The following is a 19,803-nucleotide window of genomic DNA, read 5'->3' on the forward strand; positions in this document are numbered from 1 at the left end:
CCCAGGAAGATGGCAGGTGTCTGCTACTCTGTGGCAATGATTAAAACCGATATGCTTCTTCACATTCTGTCCTCCACCACAGTATTACTTCATTTTCTTCCCCACTGCAACATGAAACCACAAGGAAATAAAATCCAAACGAGCAACAATAAGCAACTTGTTTCCCCCAAGTATTAACTCTATTCCCCCACCCCATCCCATGAGATCAGAGCAGGAGGCAAATTCCAAATATTGTTAAAAACAAGAACGTCCAGCTCCTCAAAAATCAATCAGTTCTCGGGAGGGGATGGAAAAGGATGCCTAAACAAGTTTTTTTCCCTAAAGCAAAGGGAAGAATTGTCTCTGCATTAGATTCAGTGTAAAAAGTACATGCCCTTCTCTGCTAGGGGAATGTTTTTTTCTTAACACAGGTGACAGAGCTACCGAATTTCTTTCCAGACTCCAGTGATCTCTTCATACCTATTAGACAAGAGACAGAAACAATATTAAAATAATCTCTTTATAAACACTGAAAAAGCAGTAATAATGTCAGCTCTTGTATCGCTAAGCAGGTTGAGCTTACTACAGCTTTCATAGGACACCGCTTTCTTCTGCTGCCATCTCTTCTCTTACTCTTTATTTCAATGAGCGCATTTAATGCTCGTGGAATGACACTAACAGCAAGGGCAAGATCCAGGAATAGCGTGGGCAGGTGCCGTGCACAAGTTTCTCCCACAGCTCTGCCAATCAACCTCAAGCCTGACTCATCTTCCTGGTGTTTTATTTTCCTGAAACAGAGACTAACAACTGTGCCAAACTGTACGGTGTCAAGTTCCACCAGGAATTAGAATGACTGGAGGTTAATTTTCCCTACCAGTGACTCAAAGAACGAGATCAGCGCTTCAAGGGGTTGAAGATGGGGGTGAAAGGAGGAGCAACAGAACAAACTTTTTATGACAATCACTTCACCTATAGAAATAATTTTTGCAAAAGAGGAAATGATTCATCCCAGCTACAAGAAAACAAATATCCTTTTTAAGACTTGTCCCAACCACCAACTGCTTTCAAACCAAACTAAGTAGTACTACAAATTTCACAGTTCTTCTACAAGACCTAATTCGAAGTGCATCTGTCAATAGCATCAACTATTTTTGGTTCATCTCAAACTATTTTAAGTATAGCACTGGAAGGTATTCAAAGAATGGCAAAAGGAGCCAAACAACATTTCAATTGTTGCAGTTTCAACACTGACAATCACACGTATCAGCCTAAAAGTAGGTGAGTTCTGAGCCAGGACAGAGCGCTGCTTATCCATGCCTAGGTGTCACAGTGAGGTGTTAATGCGGAGAGGCACATAAGTGCTTTGTTTGTAAAACTAAAATAAAGGCCTTTATTTAAAGCAGCAGTTATTTATGCAGTGAACAGCTAATGCCAACTGCCATTTGTAAGTTCCTGCAGAAGTGTTTCTCCTCTCCCGTAAAACCCACCCATGGATTTCAGCTACTTCCTGAAAAAGTCTGTCATGGTGACGGATGAAAGCATTCAGGGATGCAAAGACAAATTTTGCGAAGCATCTGGTAGAAAAAAGTTATTAACGCTACTTAATGTGTCATTTAACAAACACAGTCAGGATACAATTTTGATGTGTGATAAGCATTTCACACAGCCTGATCCTTAACGAAGGTCACACACGAGTCTTTCAAGGTAAGTTACACGAGGTGCTTGCAGTGTGTCCCACAGAGCCAACAACCTGTGGGCACGTTCATACCCTGGTGTAAATGTCAGGTACGGTGAAACAGCTCTCCCTTCGGTGCAAGATGAGTTGGCTAATTTGTTCTTACTTTGGGCTGCCAAAGAGTAATAACATAACCTCAGGTACTACAAAGCAGCTGCTCTGCCATAAATTTACATACTGTAGTAAACTTTACTGCTGGTTCATACTTTCAAAGACTGCAAGGAGTCCATGAAATGCTTTAAAATGGATCCAAAAGAGCAAAAAAAAAAAAAAAAAAGGCACAGTGGCATTTTCCAACTACCATAATTCAGATTTCATACACACAGAATCACAGAATGGTTTGGGTTGGAAGGGACCTTAAAGCCCATCCAGCTCCAACCCCCTGCCATGGGCAGGGACACCTCCCACCAGAGTAGGCTGCCCAAAGCCCCATCCAGCCTGGCCTTGAACACCTCCAGGGATGGGGCATCCACAGCTTCTCTGGGCAGCCTGTGCCAGTGCCACGCCACCCTCTGAGAAAGGTCTAATTTATCTATTAGATTAAATTAGATATCTAAAATATCTAATTTAAATCTCTCCTTTTTTAGTTTAAAGCCATTCCGCCTTGTCCTGTCTCCATTTGCCTGTGTAAAAAGTCACTCTCCGCTTTACGACACCTCCACCACTATGACACCGACACCTTACAACTTCAGTACAAGTCTTCTTAACTCAGTTATGTTCAAAGACTGCTAAAGAACAACAACTCATTAAAATTTCATATATGCTACACAAACGAAACTAGGGAGATTGCTAAGCTTAATGGATATTTCTTCAGGTATATGAGAATAAAGGAAGAACCTTTGCAGGGGACCTGCCTTTCATTAAGGGCATAGATCTGAGTAGAGCCAACATTTTCCTTTACTACTTCAATAATTCAGATGGAAATTAATATTCTGAAATACATACCACCGTGTTGTTTATTCTTCTGTAATTAACAATCTTTGTCTATCCTCATAATTTTTCTTTTATTCTTAATTTTGAATGTCTTTCACAATTCCCTGAACTGTTGCCTGAGTTTTGAAATGGCTATGCAAGGCTGAGTGTTATTTATAAATTGCTTTGATGAGCTACCACCTCTCTTTCCCTCCTCCAACACCAATTTAGCAGAAAGACCACCAAGCCACCTAGGACCCCACAAATGGGATGAGGACTGAGGCCTGGCTGAAGCATGCAAAACTATCAGGCTGGGTTACTATGATGTAGTACCAGGTAGTTCTAGGCTTGGCCTTGACAAACAGCCTCCTCCATGGCTCATCTGAAAGTTCCCCATGGATCCAAACGATATGGGAAACTAATTTCTAAGACGTTGCCACCTTGAAATCATTTGTTGATAAAAGGCAAAACAGAAAAGGTGGTGATCCAAGAGTGCTCTTTATGAACACAGATCTCAGTGTAACTGCACAGCTCACATTTACCTAGAGGTGGCACTGAGGAGGAATAAGGAGAAAACCAGAAACAGTAATATTGACTTTACCTCGTCACAACTTAGCAGTGAACCTCTGCCAGTGATTCCCAGAGTAAAAGTTTCCAAGGGCATAGCACAGAATGCTTCCCCCTTGAAATAAGGTGTATTACTACTTCGCTTTACCCTAATTTAGCATGTAATTGATTTAAATGTAAAATGAGATTTTATTTTTCCATTTATTACATTAAATGCTAGAAAAAATGCATTATTTCTAGTTTATTGCAACCCCTTCTAAATCCTTTTTTTAATTATAAGGGTATTTGTGTTCCATTATTATCCTTGAGTTTGACGGCAGTATTATAACTGTACCAAATTCTTCCCTAAAGAGAATGCTCTTTTCTTTCTCTTTTTCAGCTCACTATGCCCTCAAGTTATTCTGTGGAAGTCTCTGTCATGAATTTGAGTGAAACACTCTGTGAGTACATTTTCAGCAAACTGTCATCTGCAAAACTCTTATTTCTGTCTGCAGATGCACGGACAAACAGATGGGGTTGTTTACAACAGCCTTAGGCACACACACTACTGTCATTCTGCTTTTATAGAATCTGTCCTGTATATGTATCAGGGGCAAAATTAGAAATAAGAAATTAAGAAAAATACCAAATCTCCTTTCAAAGATTTCAAGCCATGGTGTCACACTGTTGCTTAACTGTACTATCTCTACACATCTGTAAGATACATACTCTGTAAGATATATAGATGTATTGAGTATAAGATATATTCTCTATCTATAAGATATATATATATATATATATCTTAACTATACTATCTATACTAGGTAATTTCACCTTTTTCCACACTAGGTATATTTAAATTCCGCTCTCAGGCATTGGTTCTTATACCTTTGTCCATAGAAACAAAAATCCTCTATTCCATTCTGACTCTGTTGCAAAATCTTACATATAAAGAAACTAAACCACCCTCCAAATGTTCTTCTATAAGTTGCAGGAATTAAATATGCTACACCTCATAATGTAATGACTATATTCTAATTCTTTAACAAATTTATATGAGCGCTCTCTAGAAGCTCCATATCTTTCTTAAGGTCTAGGGTAGAGTATCTTACTGGGGGCTTACCAAAGCTGTGCTTAGTGGCAAGATCACTTTCTAATTAAAATGTACATTTTACATAATCTTTTTAGCCACAATATTTGTTATGAGCTCAAAGCACGTGTCTACAAAGAGCTCTGCATTTTCCTTGGCCTCTCATCCATAGCTTGATGTTTTCATAGGAGTAATTTCACTTAACTTTATAAGCCTTAAACTTAGCTAAGTCTTATACGTGAGAAACAGGCGCCTCCAACGAAGTCTCTATGTTACTCAACTGAGATACCACTCTGAGCCTTTAGAGACTATTTTGTGAACCTACCATAACATTTCAGTTCAACACAAGTGTGGTTTTAAGTAAGTCTCCCCACCACTCTTCTCGTGTTTTGGTTCACACAGTAGAGAGGTTTCAGTGCATGCAGACTGGATTCCTTCTGGATGAAGCTCAAATAGCAGATACACTGCATGAGTACACCAGAAGCGTTTCAATCAGTTCACAACACAGGTCTACAGCTAGTTCTAAGTAAAACTCACAAAAATGTGTACTGGATCATCAGCACAAGCTGTTTTACTCTACAGATCTGCTCCTGTTATGCCATGCTGCTTATTATTATAGATGTAGCTGATGGCCTTCCAGGGATTGTAAAGAGACCTCTGGGTAACCAACTGATACAACGCACATGATTTCAGATTGTGAAGTGCAATAAATCTCTCTCTGGTGTCCAGATATCTTACCTTCACTTGGCTATATACACTGAGTGACAGATTGTCATAATGGGATCATTTAGTAAAAGTTTACATCATTAAAAATCAGTAACCTGTTGTCCTTGTCATTGCTATCTGACAATCTTTGTTGACGCCAAATACTTCATTAGCAAAGATTTTATTCTCTAGATTGCTGTGAAATTTACTGAATGGCATTAGACCTTGCTAGGAAAGATATTACTCATCTCTCCCCATGGAGAAATGGTTTGTAGACTATCCACATACATCTTTTTGACACTACTCTGCAAACTTTTAAATCCAGAGGCCTTTGTTTTATCAAGGCAGAAAGTCTTTTAAGAAATTTGATCCTTTGATAGTTTTATAAAGCACCCATGCAACCTTCCGCTTCCAAAAGGCAGCAGGCATGTTTGCCATGAAACAATTCCACAGAGGACAACTACGTTTCCTTTTTAACTCTTTATTCCTGGAGTCCCAATGAATCATTACAATGGTAGGGAACAAGTAAAACAGAATTATGCAGTTCTAACCTACTACTTACTAAGTACTGCAGCAACATCCCATGGTCCCAGTCCCCTATGGTAGCAGGCAGCGTACAGATAGAATGAAAAGATCTCTGTCCAAAATAATTTAAACTTCTAATATCAAAAGATGTTAGACCTGTACAGTAATTGCTTCATGGTGTTTTACATTGGGAATGTTACTTACATATACGTATGCATGTATTTTAAGTTACTCTTATCTTTTGCTCCTTGTTCTAGTTGCGCCAGCACTTCAGGCAAAGGGTCTAATCCTGTTTTTATGGAAATCAAAGTGAAATGTTTCAAGTGTAACTGCACTGATACATTAACAAACATAATATACTACATCACTTCTTGGAAAGGTGGACAGAGTAGGGAATTCTTATATAACGTGAATGAAAGTGATTTTTCTGTTCACATCACTAGATATTTTCCTGCTTTTGTCCCAAATCATCACGGTTAAGACATTTCATACTTCTCTGGCAGACTTCACATATTTGATGCTAGCTCTGAATGAACAAATGCATTTCCTTCTTTCTTCCCACTGTTTTCTTGAGGTCTTAGAGGTCCACAATAGAACTCTGTGGCAAAAAACATCACTATTTTCATATAAGAATGGTGGGAGGAGAGAGAGTTTTATCTATTATTGCTACTTCCCACTGTGGGCCCTGGCATACTGTGGAAGTGCTGGAAAGAAGACTGGTTATTCCATCTTTCCTCTATTTCTTCACTGCGTCTTAAATCTTGCCCTATTACACCCTTATTAGAGCCATGGCAAGTTGCCCTGCTGAAAGAAATAAACAAACATATGGAAAAGAAGCAGCTTGATGTTAAAACAAATATCAAAGAATAACATAACGCACACCAAAAAAGAAAATTATAGAACACAGTGCCTTTTATCAGTAGACGCCTGCTTGGTTACTTGTAGGATCATCTTCCAATCTCTAACAAAACGTAATGCAATGCCTTCAGAGCACTATGCTTCCCACACAGACCTGCAACCCAGCAGGTAATGAAAGCACTCTCACCCTCAGCCAAGCAAAATTTTGTTAAACTCTCATGTAAGTGATTAAAAGAAGACAGAAGGTTTCACATTTATTACCTGAATTGTCTGGTAAACCGAAGGATCAAATCCTTTCACAGTCACCTCCCGGAAAACTCTTGGCTCCAGTTCCTCTTTGGTCAGATCACAGTGATAAATAATACCTATAACAGAGTGCAGCTTTGTCAGCTTAGTGTACGGGCATCATTAAAAGGATGCTGGCTGAGGCACTGTGATGGAGTAATGAAAGCAAAGGTAACTCAGCAGGGTGAAAAACAGTAGCTCCCGATACGTTCTTTCAGTTGATATACGTTAACATATACATATATGCACTTCATCTAAAAGGGCTGCAGAGGCTTTCCATAAAGACAGAATAATTCTGGCTGCCCAAAGTCAGTATTCAAAGTGGGTTAAACTGAAAAAAAAATGTTTTAATGAAGTTACATAACCTTTCTTGAAAATGATAACATTAGAAGAAAGAATTACAAAGTCCACTTTAAAACATCTACTCCATAGCCAACAGCCTGAGAATAAATACACCAAGACTTTTATTCAAATCAACATTTTTCTCTCTATAATACGGTGTTTTTAAATTACAATTCAAACAGAACCCTAGATAATGGAAAGAGCTGGGCATCTCCTTGAAATTGTGGCAGAGTAGCAGAGGTTACCTATGAGACTGAACAGAATTTGGGTCTACAACAATTTATTTTACATCCTGATCCTGAAGGCTTGAAGGCAATTTGGCTTGCTTGAGCTGCACCTATGATTTCCAAATGACTGTGCACATGAGAAAATTTCTCTCTATGAGCAGTATAAAACTTCTACGCTTTAAGGTACTTTTTCAGATTGCAACAGAGGCAGAATCACAGAGACAGTAGCAGTCTAGACACTACACAGATGTGTAATTGGCCAAGAATAATTTTGTATTTAGACCAAGTCACCTATTCTGTCAATCAATCCTGGTAACACTTGAACACGTGCCATACAGGGTAAGACCTTTAGGAAAGGGGCTCAGGCTAACGTGTTTGCAAACTAGTTAACATACTACAAAATCCTACGATTCATGCATACAGTGCAGATACATATGATATATAAAACTACCCGCAATGTTAATTATTCTGGTTTTCTGCTTTAAAACCAGATGGTCTCTGCAGAATTTTAAATGTGTATTAAGGAAAAGAACACTAAAAGTTGAAGGCAACAAGCCCTCTATAGAAATTCTCACTGTAATAAAATTAACCAAGGTGGACAAGACTTGATTGAAATAATGCTGTATTGTGTATCTTTTAGATAATTACTTCTGTTTTCCTGAAAGTATTACAGAGGTTATGGCTATAAAAATTATATTGAAAAATGAAATAGTGAGGACACATCTGATACAAGTTAATTGCCTCATTAAATCATTTTTATGGACTGTGGAAAATCAAAGATACAGATTGGCAAAGAAACACAGACAAAAAGCATTACTTCTAATAACTGATAAAGCCTTTTTCCATAATGGTCAATTAATAGGGGAATAAAAGGAGGACCACTCTAATCTGCCAGGAATACTTTTCCTTCATCGCGTGTGTTACAAAGTGCCTAGCAAACTTAACTAATGCAGGGTGACAGATACAAATAGGCATTAAAGAAGCATTGCCCTTATGCAAAAGGATCCAGAAAGTGATGTGAAAACGGAAAACACACCAGCTGGTCACAGGCAGGGCAGTTGTTTTATTGCTGCCCAGAGGAGGCAGAATAGCTAACAATGGTTTTCAGGGAGTGGCAAAGATGATTTTTATGGTGTCAAAATCTAAAGTTTTAGAAGTCCTTTATTCATTATTTCAAATATTTCACTATAAGTATTAAGCATCAGTATGTCAGATTTATTTGTTTCTCATTAGAAAAAACGTTAACTTTATGCAAGTGCAAATAATACCGCATTCTAGCAGAAATGTAGGAAGATTTAGGTTAACCAAGGACCAGTCCTATAACTTTCATCTGATTATTCTACTGATAAAGGTTTTAGGCAATTAAAAAAAATTATATCTATCTATCCGTATCTCCACACATTTACCTAAAAATTACCTCCCTGGTCTGCTTTCCTCACCCCTTCCTTATTGCCATACATTTTACCTCCATTTGTTCCCTTCCTCTTCAAGATTCCAGGTCCCTCTGCCACACAACGCAAAGCTACTTCATGGTGAATTTTCTGTACATGCTAAGCACTTGGGGAAAAGGAGAAAAAAATCTGCCTAACTGATCAGTCAGAGCAGCCATTGCTGGCTGGCTGGCAAGCCAGGAGCTAAAACAGATCTTGGGGCTCTTCCCCTCCACATGTTTAGCAGCTGCAGAGACTGCTAAGAGGAATGGCACAGGCTTGTAAGACCAGCGACTTCTGGCCCACAGAGTGGGATGTGAGTAAGTGAACTATCTAAACCATCAAGTTGGGATGAAGTTAGGTGTAAAAGCAAGAGTAAGAGTGTCCTCAAGCTCCTCTCCAACTGATTGCAATGATCTGAGTGCTGTTCAAAAGGTATTTTTTTTTTTAAGGAACTGGAAACATCTTCTTTCTGGTTGTACAAACAATGAGATAATAGGAAAATCACCACGCTTCTTTTCTGCTATGCTTGATACATAATTTTGATAATTTGACACAATCCTTTCTAGAAAAACCACCAAATCTATCAAAACTAGCGTACAGCCATTTTGTACTGCGGCTGTGCTCTAACGACTGAGACAGAGCAAAACTATACAACAGATGCTCTAAGAACATTTTTGATCATCTTATCACTCATGATTACTGATAACTCTGGAAGAGGCTAGAGATTCTGGCTAAAGATTCTCCTCTCCCCATGTGAATCCTGTCCTTTATTAACTATTGAATGTTTGGGAGACAGAGCAAAAAAGAAAAAAAAAAATCAAAACCCACCAAACAAAACAAAACCCAGAAGTAAATACATTTTTCTTATCATATACTGACTTCAACTTGACAACTGTGTAGGAAGTCCTTTCATTTTTCATAATCCAGCAATATTTATTAAGTGTGCTACACACATACTATGAAATGCTTTGGGCAGCTCTTGCCTCATAGGATTGTACAAAGGGGATTCTTACAGCACCCAAAAACTAAGGTGTTGTAAGGACAGCTAGTAAGGATGCTCTAATAATGTTATGCATAAATGGCATCACAAAGCTATCAGAGGAAGAATTTTTGTGATTTTTACTAATGTTCTTCAAAATTGTGATGAAGATCACATTAAATCCCAATTCAAGCAATAATTAAGCAATACTTCACAAGCCTTTCCAGGCTAAAGCTTTTGTGAGTATCATCCCCTTAATTACAGTTTTATACTACCATCTATGCCATTTTTATGCAATATTCTTCATGACACAGCAGTGTTGCAGTGTCTTTCAATGCACAATGTACTTTCTTCATGGTTTTGGTCCTTCTGAAAATGAAGTGACAAATACGACTGTCATTCAGCACATCCTAACACACATCTATTAAGCAGTCCTAAGATGCGGTAGATGTGACCTGTTTCTTCTCCACCTGTAGGAAACAATCAGTTTTAGCTGGAAAAATTAGACTTGAAAACTTTCCAAGTGTTAACAGACTTTGGCTTTGCCTCTACTCCAGAGAAATGCCTTTTCATAGCTTATAGCTCTGATGTGTACCCATTCCAATGGGTGGGCACCCAGGTACTTTGGCAAAAACCAGATATTAACTCAATGCTTTGTCAGTAATACTGACATTAATTTATGAAAACTAGAAAAGTTTCCCAGTTCTTTCTCCACATCAAGTTGAAGAGAAAAAGGAAAAAAATAAAGCTGTTTTTCTCTTGAAATCTTTTACAAAACAGATTCCATAAAAGATCAAGGCATCTTCTTTTCTTTAGAAAACACACTTCTGAGACAACAATCATAACTGTCCCGGTGTCTTAATTAAAAGTGACATGATATATGCTCTCTGATCTTATGTGAAGTATTCCCTATGTCAAATGAATCATCTGATGCATTACCTTCAAACCTGAAAACTGAAATTAATACTCAAAAGTCATTATGAGACACTCACCTTAGTCTTTTATCAAACCATAGAATTTGTACAACAACTTTTAGGTTCTTTTAAAAACTACAAAGGATGGATTTCAAAATAACTTATCAGTATGGAATTATAAAAGCAGCAGCAAGTGAGCATTGCTATGAAGCTTTACCATCTAGTTTACCCGACTGTTACTGTTAAGAATGCATGTCAGGTTCAAAGAGATCGTTCAAAAAGTCCAAGCAGATTCCAAAATAACCTAGCACACAGGGGGTTTAGCTTTGTATCTCTTGTTAATGCAGTGACATCATTACATGACTGGGAATCCCAGCATTAAATCCCCGTGTTTGCTCTGAAGATGACCCTTTTAAAGTTCAAAGTAGTACACCAGCGATAGTGGCCTTTTTTCCTTCAAGTCATTTGTATCTGACTGCAGCAATAGAAGGACTTCTCTGTTGGGAATAAACACCACTCAGTAACATGGCTTTCCTGAACAGTACACAATCAATACTGCTCTTGGAAGATAAAGTGTTTCTTTACTGTTATTGTTAAACACAATACAAGGAACATTGCAAGAAAACTTTATTTTAGTTTTCACTATTGTAAGTTAATTCTAATTCCTGCATTACATATTATCTCCTGATTTATTTCAAGTTCATAATGAAAGTATGAGTTAAAATTCAAAATTTTTATTTGAATTCCCCGTAGCTAATATTAGTTCTCATTCTACCTTCCAAGAAAGTTCTTGATTTGTTTGCATTTCTTCATAATGTCAAGCAATCAAAGGCTTGGTTATATATAAGTTTTGCACATCTGTAAACATGCCAGAGTCACAAACGTAACTACTGGATTCTAAATATGGATGGTGCAAGAGATCTAAAGTTGATTCCATCTTGCAACTAACACTACCACATTTTGTGCTTTGCTCTGTACTGAGGTCAAACCTCTCATTACAGTCATGCCAAACCTACCTATTTCTATACTCAGTGAGCGGAATGATACCGCTTTGGAAAAACGGAATGTAACAGTAGGGGAACGAATACCACTTTGATGAGGGAAACTCTCAATACAGGCCTATGCTATCTTAATTAAGATGGCCTTCAGGATATATTCCTATTTGCAATGGACTTTAGTTCTCCTCCTTCCCTCTCTGTAATTAGAATCCATGTATTAACCTCAACAAAACAATACCTATCTAGCTATATTATATTATGCTATTTTGAAGACTCTAAGCTTTTAATTAGTTTTGCTTTGACCTCTTTACACCCTCATTTTTCTCTCTAAACGATAGTAATCATGTGAGAATCTCTGAAAACATGAACTACGAAATACAGCGAGAAATATGCCTCAAAATTGTTTTTAGAAAAAGTCCTTTCCAGTTGGTTGTTCATTTTTGTAAGTAAGATGCAACCCAAATTGCCATCCTTAAAGCTAGTGGGAGCTTAAACAAGTAGAAGAAGAACAAGCAGTAGAAACAAGGATATAGACAAGACTGGGAAATTTGTAAGTTTCCTTAGATCCAACTAAAGCTGTTGTTCAATTTAACATGTATTTTCTGGAAGAAGAAAGATGAACCTTTGGTTTGGGACATGAAATAGCTTTAAAAAGGATTCACTGTCTGCACAATTAACTTGCTTTTTCAGGTGAGAAGTGCTTCTGTGGCAGCAGTCACACTAAGCATACACTGCAACACCATTTGTAAACTTTTATTTTGCTGTATGAAGCAATGACAATGCTAGAACTTCATCTCTAGCACAAGACAGTCTTTTGTGGTTTCTGAATACAGATCTCAAATGTTAGCTGGCACATTATTTAGGCTTCACAGATCATGCACTTCTCCACTGGTACATGCTGAAGTGCTCAGGTTGCCCATAGGGTGAGGGAAAGCAATTTTATCTGCATCTTAGATGTACCTAATACGTACTAAACAACAGAAAGCAAATCCCCAGGAAAAGGAACAATACATAAGAGGAAAAAAAAATCTTACCTGGAGATAAAAAGGAAGTAAACTGATAGAATATTTCACTATCCTTCTTTTGACCACTATATCCCACAATACTGCCAACCTCTAGTGGGAAAGTCTTGAGATGTGCACCAGTAGCTAGATCATGAAGTTGCAGGACATTCTTCACATCATGCAGATAGCACAAAACCAGGAAGTTGGACCTCACACAGGCAACCCATTCTGCACAGTGTGGAAAAGAAAAACAAAGACGTAATAAATACAGATAAATTGCACAAAAGAAAAACAAATCAGGTAAGAGCTGACTCAAATTGTTTAGCATACCTAAAAAAAAATAAAGCACCAACCCTTCTGACACTGACCAAATTTAACTCTTAAAGCCTCAAATGCCTTCTGAAACCAAAAAAATGAATCCAAACGTAAAAGCTGACATCCTTTGGACATGCACTAACCATGTAGATCTACATTTATGCAGACGCAGATATAAAGAATTATTTAACCCAGAGTTTTCTGCATTTTTAGTTTATGCATCAGTATTGTTCTTAAATATCATATATTTCAATGAAAGAAAGACCAAACAAAATGACCACCAAAAAATTGTTTTAATTTTCATGTATTTCCATAAGTATTGCTGGCAGAATTCAAATCATCATGATGTAGACTTAAGCTAAACTAATAACAAAAGAGAGACATGTTATCCTGTACTTCACAGTAAGTATAGAACCTAGAGGCTACCATTCATCCTCGTTTTACCGTCAGTATTCAGGAGACTATTCTTGTAATCAAGCTTTGCTCAGTATAAGGAAAGGGCTGTTCTGAGCCCTGTGATGTTCTCAAACACGCCATTTTCAAAAACCAAACAAAACAATGACCCTCCCCATCCACCCCCCAGAAAACCGTAACAGAACACCAAACCAACACCTGCTTATTCAAGAAATCCACGTTTTTAAACAGGGTTTTTGAGACTATATAGGAGGGACAGGACGCAGCATAGTGACCTCAGCCTGGCATACAGACCCAGGAACAAATGGCACTGCAGAACTTCCTTTCCTTTATGCCTCTCCTGACAGTCCCGAGCCCCTGCAGAGCTGTGGACCTCAGATGCATAGCTGTGCAGGAACGAGAGCTGCTGCTTCACCAAACTTTCCACGTGCTGATTTTTTCCCCAAAAGAATTACAGAAAAAAAACCCAAACCATAGAAATGGGAACTTTTTCATGGAATGCCAATTTTTTAAATTCTACTTCGGAAAATCCAAGCTAGGGTTAAAAACAAAAGTTTGGCCAGGCAGTTTCTATAAGACTCCCTGCAATTCTCCTGGTCATTTCACTTCAGTCCCCACCTTTCTATCGTGTTAAGTGTATGAATTCTTAAGGGCTTCAGTTCTCCCAGACCATACCTTGCCACATCATCTTTCCTGTCTCCTGAACCACTGGATTTGGATCCTTAATATGGCACGACACTATCTATTTACGCACACACATAGGAGAGAGACTGAAACCTCTTCCTCCCTCCTAGCCTTTCTGTCATTTAAGAAACTAGTTACCCTACTTTGTAATAAAGTATTTCAAATTCTTCTCATTAATTTGCAAATCAAATACAAATAAGGCAAAATACAAATAAGGGTAAAAGTCAAGAACAAAAAAGGATAGAAGGAGGGACTTTTGTTTGTTTGTAGCACAAAGTGAGGCTGTGGTTATTGCCTTCTTCCAACCACATATATGCTACTTTTGCCCTGAAAAGTGCAACCGGAAAACCAAATCATAGACTGGGTACCAGCATTAGACAACATCTTATCTACTGGAATCAAAACCAAAAAAGATGGACTCAAATAAGCAAGAAAAATGAGGCAGGACTGACTGGAGCACACTGCAGTGTCAAAGTAGCACTGCCAGGTGGAGAGTTTAAAGTACCAACACAGGAAGAAAAGACAAAATAAAACAGAAGCAAGAAAAAAATGACTCGTTTTCTGTCTTATACTATTTTATATTATTCACACTTTAACAGTTCTTTCCATTTTTCTCAAAGCCTTGTAAAACCAAGTGGTCTGAGTTCACAGAGTTGTACTGACTATAGCCTTATTAAAAGCATCTTCAAGCATTCAGGCTTCAGAACAAAGTTCAAAGACATATCCTGTGCCCTTTCCTTCAAGGATAACAAGCTCTTTCTGAATTGTAGGTCAAAACTCATTACTCTGCAAAGCACAGCATCTTGAACTGTCTCTGCTTTTATATACAGTTCAGGTCCATCATGATCCCCAAGAGTTCGAAGACCTTCAAATCCTAGTAGGTCCAGGGAGTCTGCTTTCCTCTCAGCTCGTTCCTGAAGAACCAGCAAAATTTAACTATTCTGACTTTCTAGCCATATGAATTTGTGACAAACACTACTCCCCAAAGACCAATCTGTAAATTTTTGAGACAAAGCCCCAGAGTACAACGCTAATTGAAATTTCAGCCATGAAGCCATGACCTGAAATAATAAGATACAGCACAACATAAGACTGTCTATAAATTTTATTGCTGTGTAATTTTTGCTCTGGAGCGACTTAAACCTCTTAAGTGAGACTGGAGAAGAGAATAAACTTCATAACTTTGTTATATCCAATTACAGGTTTTGAAATACAGAACCATTCCTGGCTGTACACACAAGGAGAATGTGCAGTCATTTCAAATATTCATTACGTTGTCGTTGCACAAATCTGCCAACAGTCACATGTATAACTGGTTTATTAATAAAAATCTGAATTAAAAAAATAACAACCCTACAGTAACATCATGCAGTAAGAATCTGATCTTGTGAATTTGTTAGTATTATCAGTAACGTCTGTGACTAAAATGTCCAGTTTTACACTGAAAATTTCCTGATAAAGTTTCACAAAATGGATTGAGATACTGTCAGATCTACCTCAAATATATATAACATGTAGCTCTGATTCAGCAAAAAATACCTTTCAGGCAGTCTTTATTTTAAAATTAAATTGTGATGAACCTTAATTCCTCACTATTTTTTTTTTTTTTTAACAAAGCATTGCAATTTAGTGGATGTTTTCATTAAGCTGAAGTACATGAGATATTACTCTTTTCTTAAAAACGATTCAATTGCTCAGGGGTAAGACTCCTGGCTTACCTGAGGATTTCTGCTATGGAACTTGCCCAGGAAGCAGCAATATTAACTTCATCACCACCCCTTTCATTTACAATTTGAATGCTTTCAGCAAGGTGAAAACAGCAGATGAGAATACAGTGGGAAATGTTTTTTGTCTCTGAGATTTAGGAATACAGCTTCTTTGGCATACCTGTGTTAGGACTGGTTTGGTGCCTTGCTAACTGACTCCAAAACTTCCAGTAAGGGAATCTACATAGAAACGTGTAAATCAAAACATAACAAAACAATCGAAGCAGACAAAAGAGCAGAAGAGAAGACGACACCTTAAGAACCAACATTTATATACATAGCAAGCAAAAACAACGCTAAATTATTAACAAGAGCTATTTCTGACTGCAAGCTGAGTCTGTTACTCCCATGATCAGCACTGAGAACTGCAAATACCCTTGAGTTTGTTTTGCTAGTCAGCCTCTCCGGTTTTGCTCATGCTCTGAGAAAAGCATCCTGCATGCCTCTGCACTTTCTTGAAGCTTTTAAGATTGTGTGCATGCAGCTTCGCATGTCTAGAAGTTAAGGCTGACATCATTGCTGTAGGCTCCCTTTACAGACAACGGGCAGAAATAAGCACCTTTAGGATGCAATTCACCCATATATATTGCCTACCCTGTTCCTGGACGCTGTGAATTGCTTACTGAGCAATTTCTCTACAGACTCACAGGATTTTTTTTTTTTATAGGTTTACCATCTGAAAACTCTCCAACACATAGGGTCAGTTTATTTTCAGTTAATACCAATGGACAGATTGGTTGTTCTCACATTTTTTTTCAAGCTCAGGTACACCTAAATTCGTTAATTGTTCTCCAGCATACCTACAATCCACATCAGGCAAGGGATTTATTTTACTAAATAACAAACATGTGGATGGTTGCCTTTTCCAACCTGACCCTTTTGGCTTCAGCATCAGAGATGGATGGACACATTTGGAAGCACTGGTCAGTGCTAAAAGCAAGTGTAAAGGATTATCATTGGCACTGCCCAGCTCTCTTAGAAGATGACGATGTCCACCTTGATGACTACATTGTTAAACAAAATTCTTCAACTGCTAAATTTGGGCTAGAGAAGCTGTTTGTTAATGCTTTGAGCCCAACCATCTCTCTTTAATAGAAGTGGTCTAGTTCAACCTTTTAGAAATCCATATGCTGATACCTTCCAAAAGCTAGCTTACTTTGGCAGCTTTCACAGCAACACTGCGAGAGCCAAACTAGTGCCATGCATATTAAAAACTTATGAAATAGTTTTAGGAAAAAGACACTGAATCCTCACAGAAATGTTGAGCCCTCTGTGCCACTAACCTTAATTACTTATACCAGTTCTGACCTTTCATTTCTGCAGCAGTAGCTACAGCATGCTAAGTGTCCCAGTGTACAAACATGTTTTGACAGACGCAGGTTGAAATGTTGATGGTGGAGGATATGCCAGGACAGAACTATGTATTCATAAGAAGAAACAGTTGAGTTAGTTTCTGTACAATATGCACCCACTTAATAAATAAGAACACATTTGAATGGACTACCAAAGCTTAGCTGAAAAATAGACCTGCAAGGCCATTTTTGGTTTCTTTCATCATCACAGATGGCAACCATAAGTTTCAGCGCCCTGCACATTAACAGGTATGCATGTTGATCTCAAATAAAGTGACCCATAACCACCACTCAAGGCTATCTACAGGCAGACTTGAAAGTAAAGCATTAGCAATTTACAAAATAAAGCATGAATCATTCTGAAACATGTGAGTAAAAGCTCATGAGCCCTCAGAGCATATGCCTTTTCTCTGAGACACCACCCTCAGCCCACCATGTTTAAGTTAAGGGCAAGGCTCCAACCAACTTCAACACAACAAGGATTTTATACTCCACCTTCTCTTCGTACGAGACATAAACAAGAAAGAGCAGGAAGGCCCAGCTCTTCTGAAGCTACAAGGTCTTCTGAAAGCTTCTTCAAGTAACTGGCAAGCTTTAGTCATCTGTGACTGATGGAGGTTTTTCCATGGTAAACTGAGTTAAATTGAGCCACAAAAGCCCTAGCAGAGGAGCAGAATAAAACTCTCAGTTGGACACACATCTGGACTTCATCCTCTCCCCACGTCCCATAGTGACTGAGGGACTGTATCTAGCTTGGCCAGATCTCAGAGGGTAGTTTTTGTTGCTAGGAAACATGGGAGCTAACCCACATTTTTAAAAAAATTAAAAAACAAAACACACATTTCACAGTAGAAGCTTATCAATCTGGTCCTTTGCACTGCAGCAGATTTCTTCCTCTCTGCCATACCTCTGTGCTAGCGGTCTTCCTCAGTGTACTTCCTCAGGGCCCTAAGACATAAGTTCTCACACCTGTTCCTCAGAACATCCATGCAAGCCTTCATTTGCTTTACTTTGAACACAAAAATCCCCAATGCGGAATACAGGTATCTTAAAAGACTACACGGGGTAATGGAATGCACAAGTCTCCCAACAGAGATAAACACAAGGGATTGCTCACACCTGTACACATCCTTGTCATTCAGGATTAGCGATTTTGTGACAACTCAGTTCAGACTCTCTCTCCTGGTTTTGCTACAGCACCAAAAGATAGTTGTCTCCAAATACGTATGATCATTCTGGGTGTTTGTTCATCATTTCCCAGTACAACCTATATCCAGAAGAATTAAATATAATCTGAAAGATTGCCTGTTGTGCACAATGCCGTACCTCGTATTTGTGATGAAAATAGGGGTGATAACATGGGGATGTTTCAGTTGCTGTAAAGCGGTGCTTGCACAGAGCCAAGGCCTCTCCTGCTCCTGGTGCTGCCCGGCCAGCGAGGAGGCTGGGGGTGCCCCAGGAGCTGGGAGGGGACACGGCCAGGACAGCTGGCCCAGGCTGCCCACAGGGATGTCCCACACCCTGTGGTGCCACGCTCAGCAACAGCAGCTGGGGGAAAGGAGGAGGCAGGGGGGACGTTGGGGTGATGGCGTTTGTCTTCCCAAGGAGCCGTGCCGCGGGGTGAGCCCTGCTCTCCTGGAGGTGGCTGAACCCCTGCCTGCCGACGGGGAGCAGTGAGTGGATTCCTTGTTCTGCTGTGCTCGTGCGTGGCTTTTGCCATGCCTAGCGAGCTGTCTTGGTCTTGATCCATGAGGTCTTGCACTTTCTACCTTTTTGATTCTCTCCCCCATCCCACCCAGGGATAGTGAGTAAGTGGCTGTGTGGGGCCGAGCTGCCTGCTGGGGTTAAACCACAATAGAAGGGAAGCATCTCGCATGCACTGTGTTTTAGGTATGCAGATGTCTGCAAGGTACAGGAACATTGCTAGCTTTACCCATGTTTGTTAAATGGCTGAGATTCAAGGAAGTGGTTGAGGTCACTTACCTGATCTATGACACATTCCAGAACACAGTTTTCTTAGCCCTCCCTACTCAGGAGATCTACTGTATTTTTAACTGTCACAGCTACATACATATCCAGATATAATTGGATAAAGCTGCATGTTACTGCTACTTTCAAGATGCCCTGCTCCACAGGTACTGGGAACTTTTGAGGTGATCATCTCACTCTCAAAAAAAGCTATTAAACTTTCTGAAGACCACAGGTTTGTCCTGTACCTGAGGACCAGGGTCCGAGTGCCCATAATGATCATGATCATGGTGCAGTCACGGCTTGATAGCTGCCTTTTAACTAATTGAGCACACCCAATTGCAGCTCTGTGGTCATTTAAACCACTAGCTCAACATAAGACATGAACCTCACCTACGGTTCAATTTTAGACTCCCTGAAAATTAAAACACTTTATAAACAAACTCCAAAGGTGGGGGGAAAATGAGTCTCACTGTACACCAAGATGTCCTCAGGCTCTTCTTTAAATTTCATTTAAAATAGGTACCATTTATTTCTTCCCCTCAGCTCTCAGAGTAGAGAACTAAATTTACCTCAACTCTGTGTGAAGTCCCTGCTGAGAGTTGTAAAATGAGGTGTACGATCAGCCTCGTTGTAGGAAAGTGTTTCCCCCTCCCTGTATTTCCCAAATTAGCTCATTACTAAACAGTCCTGAAAACAAAACTGTCGAAGTCAATATAAAAAAATATATATATTTAGAAGAATATGTTGATGAAACCAAATGACCTTCACA

General features: G+C 38.9%; 1 protein-coding gene across 1 annotated transcript in view; it reads right to left on the minus strand.

Moving 5' to 3' along the window:
• PREP (prolyl endopeptidase) overlaps nucleotides 1-19,803 on the minus strand; it is a 103,790-nt gene that overhangs the window by 30,256 nt on the left and 53,731 nt on the right. The window contains exons 9-10 of the mRNA XM_035564809.2: nucleotides 12,563-12,760; nucleotides 6,612-6,715 (exon numbers count right to left, since the gene is read on the minus strand). Of these exons, the coding sequence (XP_035420702.1) occupies nucleotides 6,612-6,715; nucleotides 12,563-12,760 (302 nt within the window). The remainder of the gene's footprint in view (nucleotides 1-6,611; nucleotides 6,716-12,562; nucleotides 12,761-19,803) is intronic.

The sequence above is a fragment of the Cygnus atratus genome, chromosome 3 (genome assembly GCF_013377495.2).
Source record: "Cygnus atratus isolate AKBS03 ecotype Queensland, Australia chromosome 3, CAtr_DNAZoo_HiC_assembly, whole genome shotgun sequence".
Lineage (NCBI taxonomy): Eukaryota > Metazoa > Chordata > Aves > Anseriformes > Anatidae > Cygnus > Cygnus atratus.